Source organism: Thunnus thynnus, chromosome 20, assembly GCF_963924715.1.
Source record: "Thunnus thynnus chromosome 20, fThuThy2.1, whole genome shotgun sequence".
NCBI classification, from domain to species: domain Eukaryota; kingdom Metazoa; phylum Chordata; class Actinopteri; order Scombriformes; family Scombridae; genus Thunnus; species Thunnus thynnus.
Genome location: NC_089536.1, coordinates 16,669,986 through 16,689,537, shown reverse-complemented (window position 1 = coordinate 16,689,537; position 19,552 = coordinate 16,669,986). Strand labels below are relative to the sequence as shown.

The 19,552-nt window shown below is 43.6% G+C and overlaps 1 protein-coding gene across 4 annotated transcripts in view; it reads right to left on the bottom strand.

The window, feature by feature from the left end:
• Positions 1-1,948: 1,948 nt before the first annotated feature.
• The window catches only part of ankfn1b (ankyrin repeat and fibronectin type III domain containing 1b), a 143,857-nt gene continuing 126,253 nt past the window's right edge, over positions 1,949-19,552 (bottom strand). For all 4 annotated transcript variants that reach the window (XM_067576626.1, XM_067576627.1, XM_067576625.1 and 1 more), the window contains 16 exons: positions 19,212-19,409; positions 18,236-18,349; positions 17,916-18,013; positions 16,701-16,791; positions 13,163-13,270; positions 10,711-10,810; positions 10,363-10,495; positions 9,858-9,977; positions 9,360-9,575; positions 8,064-8,230; positions 7,750-7,900; positions 6,650-6,818; positions 6,279-6,445; positions 5,911-6,118; positions 5,011-5,744; positions 1,949-4,690 (listed from right to left, as the gene is read on the bottom strand). In XM_067576626.1, coding sequence (XP_067432727.1) covers positions 4,382-4,690; positions 5,011-5,744; positions 5,911-6,118; positions 6,279-6,445; positions 6,650-6,818; positions 7,750-7,900; positions 8,064-8,230; positions 9,360-9,575; positions 9,858-9,977; positions 10,363-10,495; positions 10,711-10,810; positions 13,163-13,270; positions 16,701-16,791; positions 17,916-18,013; positions 18,236-18,349; positions 19,212-19,409 — 3,083 coding nt within the window. In that variant the 3' untranslated portion in view covers positions 1,949-4,381. The remainder of the gene's footprint in view (positions 4,691-5,010; positions 5,745-5,910; positions 6,119-6,278; positions 6,446-6,649; positions 6,819-7,749; positions 7,901-8,063; positions 8,231-9,359; positions 9,576-9,857; positions 9,978-10,362; positions 10,496-10,710; positions 10,811-13,162; positions 13,271-16,700; positions 16,792-17,915; positions 18,014-18,235; positions 18,350-19,211; positions 19,410-19,552) is intronic.

Below are 19,552 nucleotides of genomic sequence, written 5' to 3'. Positions count from 1 at the left end.
TTTAGTGTCATTCTGGCGAACACTCTGACATAGTCATTCTCTGTGAAGTCTGGAGTAAGAAAAGGCTGCATTCTCTCACCAATTCTGTTTCTAATTACCATCGACTGGGTGATGCATCAAACAATATCAGACTGTCCCTGTGGGATCCAAAGGACCTTGCTCATACTTGGAAGACCTTGACTTCGCCGATGATCTAGCAGTCGTGTCATCCACTCGTATTCATCTCCAGGAAAAGTTTGACTGGCTAAGCAATTATGCAAAGTGCACTGGTCTGCACATCAACCAGAAAAACACCCAGGTGATGTGCATCAATGCCCCAACAGTACCCCCCATCACCATTGATGGAAAGGCATTGGAATGCATTGAAGATTTCACATACCTCGGAAGTCTCATAAGCAGTGAAAATGGCCCCCAAAAGACATCAAGACCCGATTTAACAAAGTCAGAGGTGCTTTTAGTCGATTTCGTAACATCTGCAAATCCAAGCAATTCAGCCTCAAAACTAAGATCATTCTTTACAACAGCAATGTTAAGGCTGCCCTTCTGTTTAGCTCTGAATGCTGGAGAGTAACGACAAATGACACGAGAAAGGTCAATGTTCTCCACAATAGCTGCTTACGTAAAACCTGCAATATCTGCTGGCCTAACAAGATCTCAAATGAGGAACTGTATAGGAAGACAGGCAGCATGAATATGTCCCTTGAGATAAAGAAACTCAGGTTACGATGGCTTGGTCATGTCCTTAGGAGGAAAGAACACCTAAAGTGAGATGAACCCCCAATGGGAGAAGAAAGAGAGGCAGACCAAAACCACCTAGCGAAGGACAGTGATGACAGAACTGGAAGAGATGGGTCTCTCATGGGACGAAGCAAGGGGGAAACCACAAGACAGGGTTCAGTGGCGGCGTATAATTGCGGCTTTATGTCCCAGCCGGGACGAAGAGGATAAGTAAAGTAATCGGCCATTTTATAGAGTGGAATCACAAGTTTATTGTGCAGTAAAACGGTTTCTGGTTCTGTTATTAGACCGGCCAAATGAATTTTCTTTCATTATGTCTTCATGCAGAAAGAACTCTTCATGGCATTAATAGACTGCCTCTCAATTGTGTTGGTGATGTAAACTAATGATTAGGAATGGAATGCTTATTGAATGCTGCTTGCTGCTGTTGAGGGTAACAGCACCAGGCTTGAAAAACTATATTTTTTCAGTGTTGAGTATAGTTGAATAAACCTGCATATCTCATCTTTACAGTGCTGCATTGAGAATTTAAAGCTGAGGTAATGCACATCACCCCGAAATTGGTGGGGGATGTCATTATGTCAGGTATTTTCCTAATGCCAACCCTAAACTCCTTTCAAACCTGTTTTAAAATTGACAGTAAAAACACTCCCTTTACATAGGCAATAGTAACATCATTGTTCATCACTGGCGCTACTAGCTTCATGTAGCCATGCCCACCAATTATACTCTGAGATTCTGTCTGCAGCTGCCCACTATTCAGTTGTCATCAACTTGGTGGCAAACACTGATGAGGTCATTGCAGTATAGCGTCTGTAGGAACAAGTGCCCTCTATTTGTCGTTTATTCTCATTCGTAACAAGCGAGTGAGCGGCTTTTGAGAGCGTATCATAAATGTGGATGAAACTCCAAACTAAAAGAATAAGCCCCAGAGAAAACCCGATCTACACACGGTTGAAACATAACCATGCTATGCTCCTCACGGATGATGAAGTGTGCCAAAAAATATCACGGGCCCTTGTGGAATTCTCGGCTCTTGAACTAAGACAATGTAAAACAGATAATGCACAGCACTCTCTTTCAAACAGGAAGTATTAAAAGGGTCAATATACACATAAAAGATGTTGTTATTGCTTAGTGGGACACACATGAAGGTTAGACACTTCCTACACTCGTGTGCGGCGATCCGCTAAAAGAGAAGAAACCCACATAAACAACCAAGGCTTTTATTTTGTAATATTCATTTATTGTTCAATAAAAATAGATTTTAAAAAAGTGACGTGATGTCTCCTTCATGACTTCGCCTGATGGATCTGCCAACAGCTCCTTGTAAACATGGGGCTTTATTTTATTTTTTGACTGGAAAGGGAATTTATACCCCTCTCCTCCCCTTTAGCCCGATCTTGAGGGAAACTCCTGCCTGTGACTTCACTGACTTTTTACCTCCATAGTGGTGACAGCCCTACACTCACTTACTTTCACATTTAGGGCAGATACAGTACATTCAACCCCCGGTCTTATTTGTCTATGTACACGGTTCTGGTTGTGTGTGATTCTTCTTTTTCATTTTTTTTTTTTTTTTGCAGTTGGCCCTTGTAAAAACTGCTTTTAAACAATGCAAATAAAGAAGACATCTAAGCGCTAACACAAGAGTTCAAGCCATCAGTAAAACCAATTACAACTTAGAACATTAGTTTCTCTTAAGACATTTTTATACAGTAGTTACACGTAAACACATCTTTGAAGGTGTAAGGAAACTAAACTCTGTAAACACTTTTGTCATGTCAGCGACACCGCTGTTAACTCCCCCTGCGACAGGTTCTACATCATCCTGTGAGCCTGCATTGCTACAGTAACTGAGGCCAGGTCCACAGACTTCACTCATCAAAATCCCCTCATGTGGACTTTTCTGGTGCTACATTTATTATAACGGTATGACGCTGCTGCGCCTGGTTGACTTTTTAGAGCAGGAAAAAAAGTATGTCATCATATGCTGACAAAGAGTTGATATAAAAAAAGGAGATAAAGTACAACAACCTGACGTTTCTGTGTCCATGTGATGTGGAGTTTTATGTAAACAATTCAAAGACTGTTGCGAGGTTTTATATACTGTATACTGCAGTGTGAGCAGAGAAACCAAAACTTGGCACAGGTTCCCAAAAATTAGCTGAAAGGGATGGTTTAAGTTTTTAAGAGGCATGATTTATTGTGCAGTTTATGTGGCTCATCCTGCATCAGGTAATTGAGGTAATTGACATATTAGAGGCAGAATTTGTGGTTACACGGGCTTGAATATTTTTGTATCCATCCTGCAGTAAAGTCCCCTCATATTTAACTTATTATGAAGCATTTTAGGAGACAGTTTGGAATATGCGGTACGTGACTTTGCTTACAAACGTTGGGCCTCTTAACAACTTGAGTCATCCCTTTCACACCCCATCCCTTTGGGAAACGCTGCTCTAGACTGACGGGCACCATTTTCTGATGCATTTGGGAATACCACTGAACCAAACACAACAAAAAACACTGAACTGGTTAACTTTTAGCACAGCATGACTACAGTACTTTAGATGTACTCAGCACGACTCTGAAAAGTTTACATGCTTTTTCGCATTCGATTAGAAAAACAAAAACAGTCAAGTATTGCTTGTTTTTTTTTCTCAGTTTTGAAAATCCAAATTAGCTGGTTTTATTTTGTGTTACTTCACAAGATGAGATGATCGTATTAGTTGGCTACACTACGACTGAGTCCACTATACAGAGGATTTGCTGCTGCAAAAGAGAGAAAAAGAGCACCAGAGAGTCAGTGCCAGGTTCTAAAAGATGCAGCCTCCACCCTCCTCCACGCCCTCTCTCACTCAGTCTCAGTCAAGCACTCTCTCCCTTTGCTTGGCTGCTTCTTCCAGACAGTACAGTGGCCAGGAGCAGTTGAGTGACAGGCTGACGGGCCAAATCATCGGGCCGATTGCGTCCCCAAGCGGAGACGCCAGCCCCCCTCTGTACTTCTCCCTTCCTTCCTGGCCTCTGGGCCTGGTCCAGAGCCCACATCCTGGGAACATGGGGCCGGGCGGCTGCAGCCGACAGCTCTTTGGGAATGACACAATGAGAGAGTTCATAGGAAAAGCCTTGTGACCCGCGTGTGGCTGGGGAGGCGATGATGCTGCCCATGTCGTTTTGGCAACATGCACGGCCCGATGTGTTGGCGTCAATCATGCCAGAAGTCAAAGAGACGCTCTATTAATCTTGCTCAGCATCACAATCTTTTGCCCAATGATTTCTGACAGCTCAAAAAACTGCTTTCTCTTTGTTCTGTTTCGTTATTGTTCATTTGGTGTCCATATGAGGATCTCTGATGTTCATAAAAAAGAGGAAAACACATTTCATGGAAACAGATTCTTGGAGTAGCATTTCAGATAACAACGCAACAGAAAATATGACAATGTCATAGCTGCAATTGTGGACAGTAACACCTCAAGTCAGAGAGAAAAAGGTGCGAGTGTAAGAGCCTGTGGACAGTTTGTACAAATGTTCACTTTTGATTAAGGTGACTGTTCTGTCATTTCAATACACATTTCTCAAAAGAGAATCTGCACAAGGAGTGACCTCTTAAATTATTTCTTTGTCTCTCACTCTCCTTGAAGTGTCACACTGTGGTGGCCCGGCTGTGTTTGAGCGCTAGTGGTGAATACTCCTTAATACGAACGCACAGCTTGCCCCTAAGCCAGGGGTTTTGGAGCTCCAGGGGACAGAAGTCATCCTGAAGCCACTTTTCTCTGTTGTCCACAACCAGAACAAGGCCAAAGTGCTTCAATTGTTCAGGACTGTAGTACACACACTTCTCCTGTTCACTACTGCTTCCGCTGCTGCCCAGCATGCGCCGAGACACAACGTTCATCTCCTGCACCACCAGCTGGACCATCTCTCGTGCCGACGTGCCTCGAGTTACACAAAGCTGGAAGAGAGTAGAAGAAGCAATTGTTCAACTTTTGCCAGCATGTCAAAAACACAGCAAAAGTTTAAAGGTGAATTACTTCAACATGTCTTTTTTTTTTTTTTTTTGTAAGATTTTTTACGGCATTTTTGCCTTTATTGGACAGTGGACAGCGATGAGGCAGCCAGGAAACAAGGGGAGAGAGAGATGAATATGACATATAACAAATGTCCCTGGCTGGAATCAAACCAAGGACATTGTGGTTATGTGGCATGCGCGGTAACCATTTGGCAACCGGGTTGCACCATTAATTACTTCAACATGTCTAAACATATCAATACCTTAACACTGGTCTCCTTTGGCAGGCCTGTGCGGTACTGTGGGTACACTCTGAGTGTGGTGTGACAGCCTTTCCTGAGGGCAGCAGGTGATGGTGAGGAGAGCCTCTGGGTGCCGCTGTCCTCTGATAATGTACGTGCTGGCGGAAGTTGTGGTAGGCAGCGCTCAGCTGAGCAACAGCGGTCCACTGACGAGGGCCGGTGCCACCTTCGCTGTGGTGAGGTGGAGGGCGAGGGGCAGGTGGTGTGGTAGGAGTAAGGCTGGTGGTGGGCTGAGGTGGCAGAAGGGAACTCCAGGCTGCTGGTTCTCACACAGAAGGCCTGTCTCTTCTCTGTGATGTGTAAAAGCTCAATCTGCCTGCTAGGCAAGATGAAGTCACTGTCAAACAGCTCCGGCGCACCCCTCCGCCTTTCCCCTCCGCATCGAACTCCTCCCCCTCCTCCGCACCTTTCAACTTCCCTCCCATGTTGTGGCTCGGAAGCTTGGAGGACGTCTGGCGTGGAGTCCCTTAGCGCTCCCCCTCCACGTCCACCCCCGCTGAGACACATCCCTCCTCCTGAGCTGCTCCCGTCACTACGCAGGAAGCCACGAGGCTCCAGCGGCGCGGAGGATGAGAGGGGTGAGGGGGGCAGGAGGTCCAGCTCGCGGGGGCTCTGGGCACGGCTGGAGTCATAGTCACTGTCGGTGGTGAGGAAGACTTCAGAGGAGCCCTCCTCGTCTGACAAGCCAGCAAAATCTGCAGAATGTGAAAAATATGACTATTTATTAACACATCAGATTGTGTGCATGAGGTCATAAAAATGAGTATTTTAAAGCAAAATATTATCAGCCTCTTATATGTTAATGTTAATTTTAAATGTCTTGTAAGTTGAATTTGACGTGTCATGTAATTCTTGTCTGACCTGAGTGTTTGCGGCAGGGTTCAGGTGAAGGCATGGGGGAAGGCATAAAGTCTGGTTGGGAAGAAGTGGAGGGAGGTTTGTCTGGCATCACTTCCTTGGAAAAGTCAATTATCCAGCTTATGGATATGCCTCCCGTTGGCTGCTTGTAGCGGGCATACTGCAAGGCGTCCATGATCCATCTCGCATCACGCCATACCTCCTCCATTTGCTGTTGTAAAGTCACCAAGATCATTACTGGATTAATATGGATCCAACTTGTACAAATAATTGTCCTACAGTAAATAGTTACTAGACCTAGATGTTGCAGCAGTATGTAGGAAAACAAGATTCATATTCCAGCTGTATGACCCTTCACTAACTGGTCCTACCTGCATGTGCTCTTGGACCTGCTGGTGTTTCTTCTTAGCAGCAAGAAGCTCAGCCTCAGAGAAAGCCTCCCTTAGCGTCTGTTGGGACATGAGGGACTCCAGCTCCAGCAAAGCTGACACCCTGCAGTACTGGCCGATGAAACTGGGGCAATAGGCGTTAAAATGGACTGGAAGGAAGAAAGGAAACCAAGATATGAAAAATTGGAACAATCTGCAGTGTATCACGAAGTGACGAATGAAATGTGATAAACAATTATGTGGGAAAACACAAAAACATATACACTCAGAAACATCTATTTATGCCAAATGTTTGCATAATGTAATTTTGATTATGTGTGGTTGTGAACTCATTTCAAATTTTGCACACTCACTCAGTTCAAAGATCTGCAGGGGTAGTGTGAGAAAGCCAGAGCGGGGGGAGTAAGGGTTATTCTGACCAGGAGCTGTGCAGACTTCATCTGAAGGTGGCAGGAGGAGCAGGAAGGACACTTTCTCCCCAAACTCCACCACTTCCTGGCTGTATATTCTGAAGTCCTGCACCTGGAAACACAGACAGGAGATCTCAGTGGGCCTTTGGAACCAGAGCAGACTGGATAAATTTCACTAAATTTTAAACAGATACAAAATACTGACATCATATCCAATAAAATCTTACTGCAATCTTTCATATGCATGCAATTGTCTGTTTGTGCAAGATTAAAATGATCAAGAGAATTAGCTTAACACTTCCTTTTGTTTTTTTAAAATGTATGTATTTTAATGCCATTTCTGCATGTATTTGATTGATCCCTGGCTGCAGTCAAACAAGGGACGTCACAGTTACAGAGTATGGATTCAACATGAAGTCATGTAAACCCATTTTCACTCATTCATGCATGGAACCTGAGGCTCAAACTCTGTAGAGTGGAATAAAGTAAGAAATAAGGCAGCTGAATGGTTTGTTATAATCAGGGGTTGTTGTATATGTTGTATATCATTGTGTGGGAACAGGACTAAGGTCAAATCCATCTTCGGTTGTCTATCACCCACTATATATACATATATATATATATGCATGTTAAAACTGATGTAACTTTTCATTGTACTAGCAGTCTGTTAAGTTCAACATATTGCTAGAGTCCTGCTGGTGGAACAGTGGGTGGTAAAAGGTTAAAGCCAAATGGACAATGATTGCCATTGTACTGGAATTCAAACCATGTTTTTTTACAGAAATCATGTAGAATTAGTGGTCTAACCAGAACTGGCTCGCTACCCATTGGAATCATTTTCATTGCTTTGAGCTCTTGCTACTGCCTGCTTGTGCTCAGCTGTATAGTTTTTGAGGAGCTGCTACTGGCTCCATGTTATCAGTCAAAATCATTCTACACAAATATGTGTTGTCTCGCTATAGAACCATATTACACTTATTAAGTCACGCAGTTTTACTTTTTTGTTTTTTTATTTATTTTTTGGACCCTGGCCTCGCTCTGACCTGATTGCCAGGGACATTGATGTGGGCCATTAGGTCCTTGATAGCACTGCGCAGGTCCTGTAGGAGGCAATGTGGAGCACTCTGTACATCATGGTCCATTTCCAACGACTCCTCCAGAGAGCTGAGGGCCTGCAGCCACTGCCACTCCTCTCTGAAACAACAAGCATGTAGAACATACACTCACACGGTGCATCATTCCATGTCACAGGTATCACTTTCATTGTTTTCCAGTTTAGTTAGGTGCTGTGTTTGGTAGAAACCCCTGGCCCAAACCCTGACACACTGAGTCACGTTAACTGGTCAGTAATCCCCACCTGGAGACGTTGCTGTTGTCCCGAATCTTGGTATGACAGAGGACACTGGGGAGTTTCTGGGGTACCAGCGCTCTGATCTGCTCCACTGATGTACACAGCTTCAGGTAGCCCAGGTATAAGCCTGGGGACAACAGCTTCCTGCTCCGCCTGTGATATGCCAGCTTCTCCTGAAAAACAGCAGGTGGACAGAGACTAGATAAGAGGTGGGATTGGCAGTTTTGACTGGGGCTGATTATAGCCGTGATACTGACTGCATTCATTATTATTTTTTTTTTCTCCATAGGCACATTTATTTAAATTATGTTGTTTTCATGTTTTGCTGTTGTTAGTCCTTGAGAGACTTCAGTCTAAAGTTGTTCCAACATGTTTAAAGTGGAAATCAACACTACAAAATAGCCCTTCAGCGCATTTTTATGTGTTTCATCATACAATTTGTTCATAACTGGCCGCAAAACAAATATTTCAGTGAACTGTGGTTTTGCCAAAGGGAGTCTCCACCATTGTTTTGGAACCACAAGACCAAACCAACTTACACTGGAGACAAAACAGCATTGCAACAATGGTATCAAGTTTACCGGGCTATATAGACAAAATCAACTTGTGGTTTGGTTCCAGATTGTGGTCGTTCTGAACGAAACACACAACAACAACAATTAGCTGGATTTTCATCATCTTGTCCACTATGCTGAAATTTAAATGTAATTTTCCAATTGCCACTGCTTGAATGAGCAGCATTTAAAGTAGAGGGGTGTTGAGATGATTAACATGCAGGGTTGGCATGGATCCAAGATTTGACCTGAAATCTGGCATTTTAATTGATCTGACGGCAGGTCAATTGAATATGTGTCCTTACAAAGAAGGTGACAAACAGAGGAGGGGAGCCATGATGATTGTTTGTCTAAATAAAGAGTGTCTGCACAAGCAGCACTTGTAATTGGAAGCACATTTCAATTTAGAGTCCTATTGTTTCAGCCACAGAGCCTCATGTTTATGTGTTTTCTGTGAATGAGAGTTTAAAAAAACATGACATTGATTCTAATAAATAAATGTTTTCCAGTACTTTTGGGGTCATTTTGTTGTTGACAAAGTGCCTTACACTACACTGTTTCATCTTGCTAAATCTCCGGGTAACAAAAAAATGTGAAGAATGAGCTTGATAAAAACCACAACCACTGCTGACAGACCCTACTACCATTCCTAACTGCCGTGGAAGCAGCCTGTCTCCAAAACAAAAGCAAAAATAACCAATTTTTCAAAAGTGAACTGAAGTGAACTGCCTATTCCCGTAGGACGTACGTGCAGTGTGATGAGAAGCATGTCCAAGGCAGTGGGCTCCTCTGGGGATGAGATGGACTTGCGTTGTAGCTGGAGTTTGCAAAGCTGCGTCCAGCGCACCCCATCCAGGTTTGGACAGGCGCTCATGTCCTTCAGGAGCACCAGCAGGGCGTTACCGTGCTTGTCTTTGATTGGCTCAAAATACACCTGACCAATGTCCTGGGTTCCCAGCATTCCCTGAGGAATAACATCACATGCACAGCTGTTAAATTCTCTTTATTGACAACTTGCTGTAGATGTCCTTTGCACATAACTTCTTTTCTATGGTTCTGTTTAGAGCAGGAACAACTGTCCATACAGTATGGTGGTGATAGAATGAAGGTAAGATATTTCAATTTTTTGACAAAATTGATTAATTCTGCAGCAAAACTGAAAAAAATAACTAAAAGATAACACATTTTCAATTACAATTCCACAGTCCTAATAGTTTGTGATGTTGAGAGTGGGTCATTGTACTACCTGTAGATGGGAGACAGCTTGCAGCATCTTGAGGCGTGTCTGCAGAGTACAGGAACAGGACGACTGGGAGGGACTGAGACACTGTTGCAGCCAGGGAATCTCCTCCCATAAGTAGGATACCTGGTGCAGGGACAGGAAGCACCCATGTAAAATCATGTTTCAAATTCATCAGGTGGCATAACATCAGCTCCATGGTCTATTGTTCTGTTTGCAGCTGAGTATTAATAACTGATGAGTATGTAATTTGTTAAAATTGTGTACCTAAAAAGTAATAATTGTCAGTTGATTTATCCCATTGTTTGTGTGCTGGTATATTTGACAAATTTTTAAAATAATCTGTTAGTTATATAATTATTTTTGCCTTCACTTCATCAGTTATGCCACTGGTTAACATTTTATGTTCAACACTAACTACTTTTTTCTTTATTTCTCTCTTTCCTTCCTTTATTTTTTCCTCCTGTCTTTGCTTCTTTCCTTCATTTTTTCTTTCTTTCTTCCAGTCTACCTTGGTAAACCAGAGGAAGTCCTGCATGAGGGAGCTGGAGTAGGAATCTTCAACCTCCACAATAGGAATCTGGTCCTCTGGAGTCACCAAGATATTATCATCTCTGTAGAATATGGATGTCAAATAGAGTCCTCTGAAAAGTAACAGAAAAAGTATATGTTACAGTAGATACACAACAGATTAGTTCATTGCAACACCGAATGAGTAAAAATATCAAAATAAGTACAGATCAATAAAAATGCAATAATTATACTTAGTTAGTGGCTGACATGAAAACCATGACTGTCATTTATGATGCAAAGTCAGTAATATCTTTTCAGAGTTCATGGAGGAATAATAATAATTTACCTTTTCAAGCTTTTAACAAATTTGCTGGTGGGTTGAAAGAGGTGGCGCAGGCTTTTGGATACTGAGTGCTTCCTGCCTTGTGGTGGAGCTTTGCACTGTTCTGTGTGGAAAGAAAACAGACAAGACATAATATCATAGCTGCGGAATTACTCTGAGTTATAATATGGGAAATATCTTGACGCTTAAAGTCAGGACACTTGTGAGAAATTGTGCCATGACTCTGACTGGTTGCCTGAATGAATACCCCTGTCCTGACAAACTCTAGAAACATCTCTTCCACTGACAGGCCGTTACCTAATTGACAACAAACCTGACACGTCCAACAACATGGTCAAAGTGGAATGTTCTTTGACATTTCATGCGCTCCAGTGGCGCGGCACCATTTGACAGTCATGCTGCCTGCCAACAGCAGACTATGGGCCTTGAGGGAACCACTAGCTCCCGTGTCCCAGAGGGACACTAACTGTGTATATGTATATGTGTGTGTTTACCTGCACATACTTTAGCTGTTGGAGCATGGCATGTCTTGAGCTACAGCCATATGATTGGAGCCAAGAAGCTGTAGTAATTTGTGTGTGTGTGCCTGTATGTGTCTTAACCCTTCGCCACTCACTGACAGGGAGGTCAGTTAAGTCTGTGGGGACATGTTTATTTTTAGTGGGCCTTTAGGGGGTTGGAGGCGAGAGAGGGAGGTGTGTGTATATATGTATGTGTGTGTGTGTTTGTGTGGGCGCCTGTTGGTGAGATAACGCACCTCCCAACTCATTAGAAACCTTCACAGATTCCCTCCCCCTTCCCTCCCCTCCCAGGTGATCTTACTCCAGCCCCAGGCCACTTAAAGTCAATAAATCCCCCCATTCAGGACCCGAAAAGAACTAATTTTCTCTTCAGGTGGACGAGACGAGGTGGAGTAACAAGAAAAAACAGCACCCCTCGACCCCTCTCACCTCCCCAAATTTCTCTCCACTCATGAGTCTGTTCAGTTCCAGTCCTCCTGGACTCAGTCCCTGTTTGACACTGAGTAAGACAGACAAGTAGGGCTGACTGCTGGGGTGCCTGTGTTAGTCAAGGCCTCTTTCACAGTTTAATTAATAGTGTTTGGACAAGCGGGAGAGGGTGGCGTGGGCTATAAGCTGGCCTGCGTTGGGGTGTGCATACATGGACATGTGGGAGAGAGACAGAGTTGAAAGAGCGAGCATGTACTTATATTTGTGTCTGTTCATGTACATGTGTATCTATGTGTGCGCCTGTCTATCTTTATGTGTGTATATGTATGGACAGTAGACAGGACGACTGGTGGGCTGCGGGGGTTGGAGCGGCGGCGGCGGCAGTGGGGGGGGGAGGCAGCAATAGTCAGTGTTAATTTATGCCCTCTCCCGACTCCAGCCCGGGACTCGTCTCTTACAGGAATAACAAACATGACCCCGGGACACGCCACCTCAGCTACCGTGCCTGAACTCTCAAGCTCAATCAGTCGCCGTCTGAGGAACCAAGAGCCACTCAATACTGACTATTATATTGCATCTTGCCCTATTGCGAATACGGTCTAGCCACAGTGGACAATAGTAAGTGGGTGAGTGTGTTTAAAAGCGTGGGTGTGAGAGACAACTTGCTCAATGCTAAATGTAGTTTCCCATCGTGTAAAAGAGTCAGTGTGGACAGGTTTTGACACTTATGGGAGCAGCTTACAACCAGCAGTGTTTGGGGATATAAACAGTTTGAGTGTGAGAGGAGTTGATCTGCATTTTGTCAGAAAGAGAGAGAGGTATTCAGCAGAGGAAGGGCTGAGTCATGGAAAGACGCATAAGGGAGTGGGGAGCTGTTGAGACAGAGGGGAGGGTATTATTTTTGAGGTGGCATGTCATCTTAGGGTGTATGGCCCCCGAAGTACTTGTCGTGCCTGAGATTGTAAAGTGTCTGTCAAGGTGAGATGAAACATGGCAATTGGCGAGATGTGTTACACCTGCGGGTTGAACCGAACATTGCTCATGTTCCGTGTTTGTTTACACCAAGAATGTTTCTGAAACATGAACTAGACGGTGGCTAAAAATTCAGATGTGTTTGTTTAAAATGTGACGGGTGTAGTGAAAACGACAGAGGCTCAGGTTAATGTCAGAAGCTCATACCTCGGCTCAGACTGCATTTCACTTCAACTGATACATCAGTGCTGATCTTACGCTTAGGGTCAAGTGTATTTGTAGTCGTCTAGTTTTAAGTTCTTAGTCTGTTTGCCGCATGAATTCAAAAGCTAAACCCAATGGTAGTTTAAAACATCTTTGAGATAACATGTGCTCATATGTAGTTCAATGAGTACAGCAAGTCACTGTCACTGCTAGGTTTTGGGGTTCGGGTTTCACCAGGGGTCAACCATGCAAATCGTTAAAACTCTCACATTACTGTTCAGTCTTTTAGGTAAACGTGCCCAACAAATCGATCAAAAAGTTGTTGATACCATGGCAGACACAGTGGCGATGAGCTTCTTTTATCTGGCCGAGTAGCTGGTCTAGCACCTCCTTCTGGCCTCTCTGACGGGGAGCACGACCATCGATATCCCTCCAACCTGCAGACAGACACGGGAGGAAAATTTGACAAGATTGAATCTCTAGAGCAGTCCCTTCAAATAAAATATACATAATGATGGGAAAGCAAAGCTGATGAAATGAAGGTGCTGTAAGTCTGACAAGGTTATAAAATATCGTGCTGCTGTGCCCTGATTGTAAGGCTGAATACACTATTTGCTAATGGAGGACCATAGAACTAGCTTAGACTTACTCTAATTGATTTCCACTATATAGTCATAAAACAGCCAGGATTTACTCAATTTAACTCTGTATATGCTTTAACGCATTTATTTATATGAGGTGGCAACTTGGGGATATAAGGTATGTTTATGTCTGTGTTTATCAAAGAACTTCCAATAGTCCCTAATGACAGTCTGAACATAACTGGAACAAAGAAAGATGTCTCTCTTTGTTCTATATAGTTTTCTCTGTGGGGCCATGTTTTCAGACTAACTGCCTTTATTCCATTGTAGATCAGTCCAGAACTTTATTCTTTCTTTTTCAAAAGGTACACAAGCCAGCATTGACTACTTTCAGTCATTTCCTTCTTTCATTTACAATGCTTGAAAGAAAGATGGTAGTTTTTGAGTTCTGACTGAGATTGTGCTCACAGAGCAATGTTTGAATACATAAAAATGATTTGGTTTATTTGAAATTGGTTAACCTGGATCTAGGGATGATGGGGTAGTAACTTTAATTAAATGGAAATAAAATTGATTTCTTGTTTGAAGTTTAATAGAAAACCTGTTCGTATAAAGCATGCCGCAAAATGACACTGCTCAACAGCAGCCTCCCAGAGGCTGTTAAAGTGAATGAAATGGTCGCTATAATAAGGATGATTTATTTTATTTCAGTGATTTTGATTGTAGTAGAAAAATCACTATTATTTAATACTTAGCTGATGTGACAGCTAAGATTCTGGAGGAGGTAAGTTTGGGTCTTACTCATGCTTAGGACCCCCAAAATGTTCAGGTCCTGCTCCTGAGGCTCCCAGTCGTAGGAGTGCAAGGTGTTTGAGATGGCCTGCTTCTGCAAAAGTTCTAGTGTGTGTACTATAGGAAACAGCACCCAAACACTGACTCTATATAAATACAGACAACACGTCTCCACCTCCCACCGTTATGCAAAAGTGAAGCCAAAATATCTCCTTTCCGGGAGCTGCCATCTTGCTTGTGTGACGTCATATGGAGCTGTGCACTAGAGTCGGGCGACGGGATGATGTCCCGTTGGACACGCCCCCTCAGCCATCCCGCCACCTGACGAAGGTTTGAGAGTGGCTATCACAGCTGTCAATCATGACGCCACACCCCCTTTTCATATCGTCAAATAACTAATTAAAAACAAACTTATCCGAAAAATTTAATTTTCAAAAACATCAGCGTGATAAGAACTTCCTAAAATCAGAAAAACGATCTTTGGGAAAAATTTATTTGACGTGTACTTTGATTTTTAAGTTTAGCGAATGTCCTGTTTGCTAACATGGAGGGGGCGGGATTTATGACCTATACTTCAGCCAGCCACCAGGGGGTGATCGAGTTTTGGCTTCACTTTTGGGGAGCTGTCATGACCTCCATATTTATATACAGTCAATGCACCCACCCCAGTGTGAGAAAGCTGTGGTTGGCTGAAGGACAGATCCACTGAGCACCACTGCTACAGGCTGCCCTGTACATATTTGGGCTCAGAACAGTCGGTATGTACACACACACATTCGCGCACACACACATATACGCACACACAAACACACTGTGGCTGGCCCAGTGAAAAAGGAAAGTAACACACCACACATTGCCTACCAAAGTAAAAAGACTGAAAGTACAATTAGTACAACCTTTATCTCTGACTCTTTCTACTTCTTTTTGGGTCCCTTTGTTATTGCTTTTTTCTTGTTTCTCTCTTGCAGTTTCCCAATCACACAGAGACACTTACAAACACTTCAATCCCTCCATTATAAAACATTGAAAACCTACTTATTATACATTATTACATTATATATTACAAACACACACAAAAACACAAGCTTTCCCTTCCCTCCTCACAGAAAGTGATCCTTTAGCACCTCTGTCTTCTGTGTTAGCAAGCCAGCATCCCTTGCTTGCTCACTGGAGGATGTGTCAGCGATAACCCACCCCCCTACCACCACCATCACCCACCACTCACACCCCCACCACCCTCACCCCAACTCCCTCTCCCGGAGCCCCCCGGAGGGCGCGTGGGACTGAAACACGGTGAGCTCTATTCCCGGAAAGGTGCCTGTCCCGACAGGACAAGCGGGCCCTTTAATGGGCGTCCACGGCCCGGTATAAGGCCCCCACTGTTGGGGCTGCGCCGCGCGCTACAGCACAGACATGCAAATATTTCCAGTGGTAGGCCCAAATGGAAAACACAAACACGCAACATCGAAATTAGCTCTGAGAGAGGGAGGAAGGTGGGAGGGAGGTGGACAGTTGAAAAAAAGAGAGGGAAAGCCCAGTCTCTTAAAATGAAGACACACACACACACTTGCTGAAAAACACGATGTGCTGATGAGGACAAACATGTTCATGTGTTCCCCAGATGTGCCATGAGTGTGCCAATATGCTCACAATCACAGTACCTATGTTCACTCTCCTAGTAGGTGTGTACCAACTGTGTAGAATTTACATGCTGCACATAAACAGCAACCATAAGACTCATCTCATAAATCAATACACTGAATTAATTACTTCACATGAAATAATGACAAAAACAACAAATATAATCGTATTTGGCCAAACCTAAAAACTATATACTAAGTATATAGTTCAATGAAATCTGTCCATAGTAACTTATTTGAAAACCTAGATAGATAGATAGATAGATAGATAGATAGATAGATAGATAGATAGATAGATAGATAGATAGATAGATAGATTGATAAAGAAAGAGGGAAAAGGAGAACGAGGGTCAGAGCTGCTGTGGTGAGTCAACACCTCAGCTGTTGTTGCACATGACTTCACGGTTAACTTCTTGGCTGAACCCGGGCAGCCTCTTCTGCCAGCCAGCCCCAAACATCATACTGAGGCTATGGTTACACTCTCTGACGTCTGCACTGGGGGTCCCAAAAACCCACCCAGCCTACTGGCCGGAGGATGGTCCAGCTGTCAGCCCCTCTAATGATATCAAAGCGATGTTGGAATGACGTTGGAATAAAGCTGGAATAACCAAATCAGGTGAGTGGATGTGAAATTACGCAATGTTCAAGTCCCTTTGTGTATGGGAAAGTTATGACAGGTTGTACCATTTATTCAGGACACACACGCAAACACACACACACTCATCTTGCAGCTAAGTGCTCCGTGAAAACAGGGGAACTTGTTTGGAACGGTTGTCAACTGGAAATTACATGTTGTGCTTTTATGTGAAATGAAGACACACACATGAACACACACATACACAATGGAGACTTACTGGAAGGTGCAGCGCAGGCAGGGGTGGAAACTAGTGGAGGCCCCCAGCCCTTCATGTTGTAGGCTGACACCTGGACATAGTAGTAGGTCCCCTGGAAGGACAGGACACATGACAATTAAGGCAAAAGTAAGGCTGCGCACACTGCTATGACCAAAAAAAACATCACGTCAGTAGATGTATGTTATGTGTAAAACCATATATGTATCTATCTCTGCGGTTGAGAGCATCTGTTTGTCTCTTGCATGTGTATGTTAGTGTGGAGGGCGAAGGGTCAATCAAGATTCTCTGTCTGTCTCTGTGCCCAGTGTGCAGACAGCAGGCCTCTGTCTCTCCTTTCTCAGCCAGATCAATCAAATTGCCAGCCGACACTTCCTGACCTCGCCTTGACCCCTGTCATGTGACAAGAGTGAGCCCTGGCTGGCAGCAGGGGTCTTAGAAGGGGGAAGGGGTTTCTCTCACACAATAACAAACAACCAGTGGAGCGTCCATTTGTCTACATGCCCGCTTAAAAATGCCAAACATAAATCAGGTGGCAGGCTACCAAGCTGCTCTTTTTATCATTTTGGAGGCTGTTTTGCAACTGTTGCTTGTGAATGGTCAGGAGCCAAGACTTTGAAAAAGCAAATAAAACTGTGTTTTCCAATTGTGTTTTTAGCAGGGCCACAAGTCTTTCACCCCCCATCATCTGAGATAGATGGTGACTACAACTTGTATGTGGAGTTTGATGTATGTAATAAAGAAGAGTCACTTGGGAAATGCCTTCAAATGTCGCCTCAAGCTCATGTGTAAATAATATCAGGGGTCTTCATGTGGGAGAATAGCTTCTAAATTTTTTATCGGTCAGCCCCAGCAGCTGGAGAAGCTAGAGCTTAGCGGTTCTTTTTGTTCCTTTGTCACCCATAAACTCCCATATAAAGCATGATTGTATCTTTTTTTGTTAGCTTTTAGAGACTAATTTGGGAACAGAGGACAAAGGACTGCTTGACTATGTTTGTGAAAATGGTGTGATCCCTCGAAGCCTCAAATTTATTGTCAGCAAAACAGTTCGTGGTGTTCTCTTGACAGCGTCATACATAAGAGATTTAGTTCCATTGTTTCAGATTCTGGGTTGGATTCTTCTTGATTTATACTGATTGATTGTTCATGCAAAATTAATGATTCAACAGTTCAGACTGTCAATAATATGATGGTGACAAAAAGTCTAGCAGAACTTACAGACGTGAGTCCAGAGATGTTGCACTGTAGCATCGTGGTGTCCTCCACCACCATCTCACCCAGCAAAGGACTGAAGGAAGGAGCACAACTCCAGCTCACTGCAAATACAAACACACACTTACAAAACTCAAAAAAAAAAAAGATTGGGAAAGTTGGTGCTGACCAGTTCAAAATTAAAGATTTTTTATTGCTTTAAAAGTTTTTACTCATGCAAAGTTATTTTTCAAACACTTTGCAATGTCATTTAGTACCAGAATATTGTAATACTGAGTATTACAAAATTCTACTGAGCATGCAGTAGTGGGCATGATGGGGCTGACCTTTGTATTTGGTAACCACAGCAGAGTTGACGCAGAGAGGTTCCTGGAAGTCAACCCTCAGACTGGTGCTGCTGCTGACAGACAGGCGAACTACACTAGGAGTATCTGGAGGATCTAAGTAGACAGACAGACACAGACAAACAGTAAGCAAATCAAAAAAAGACAGGTGGAAAGCAGAGAGACGGTCAGGTGAACAAAAGCAGACTAAGATCCTATCCTGTATTTTACGACCATTATAATTGAGCGAGCACATATGACTGGCAGCTTACTGTCATGACATCATTTAGACTTTGTGGTCTGTTGCACGATGCATTGCTCAGTTTTAGGAAAAAAAAGTTGAAGTGGTGTCATGTAGTGGATGCTTGTTAAATTGAAGCAATGTACAGTCAGCAATATTACATCTGTATTCCGAGATCTTCGCAAATTAATGTCAACTAAATCACCACTGAGAAGAAGCAAGGATGTCATTGATTGTAATTGTCAATATAACTCCATTAACATCATTTTGACATGTGGTGTATGATTTACATGAGTATGTGGAATTAGACAGTGGGAAAAGACCTTTTTTTTTTTTTTTTGCATCAAAGGGCATATTGGTTTGGGTGGAAAGGAGGAGTGTGTGCGTGTGAGTGTGTCTGTTTTTGGGGGGTGGCTGTCTACCCTGCCACTAAGTGTGTCATGAAATGCCTATAAAAAAATAAAGCAGGAATACAAGCGTGTTATGTTTGCTCACACACACACACACACACACACACACACACACACACACACACACACACACACACACACAGAGTCGTGTGCTAGGCATCCTAGTGTGGAAGCCATTAACTCGGCCCAGACAGAATGCCAGCAGAGAAAAAGGGTGCACAAATGAAAACCAAAGACGACTGCTGGACTGCTGGAATGATCTGAGCAGCAACTGTTCAGCACGTGAAAAATCTCTGTAACAACCATCAAAGTCGTACTGAGGCCTTACTTGCATGCTCAAAGCCTGTCTGCATTCGTCGGAAAAGCCGGAGCCTCCACTCCCAGGCTTTCAGCTGCCGCTCCCTGTCCGATCCCTCACGCTCTCCGGGACCCTCGCTACGAACCTGGGCCTGAAGCTCCGACACCCGTTGCTCAGCCTCCTGCACCAAGGTGGCCAAATGCACTGCTCGGCCCTCCAGACTCACAACTAAAAAACAAACAGGAGAGAAAAAGTCAGTGCATGAATACTGTATTACAAGAACGACTTTCCTTACCCTTAGGGCCATGTTAAAATGACCTGGACATCCAGAAAAATGCTTGAATATTCAAACATAAAAAACACGGTTGGTA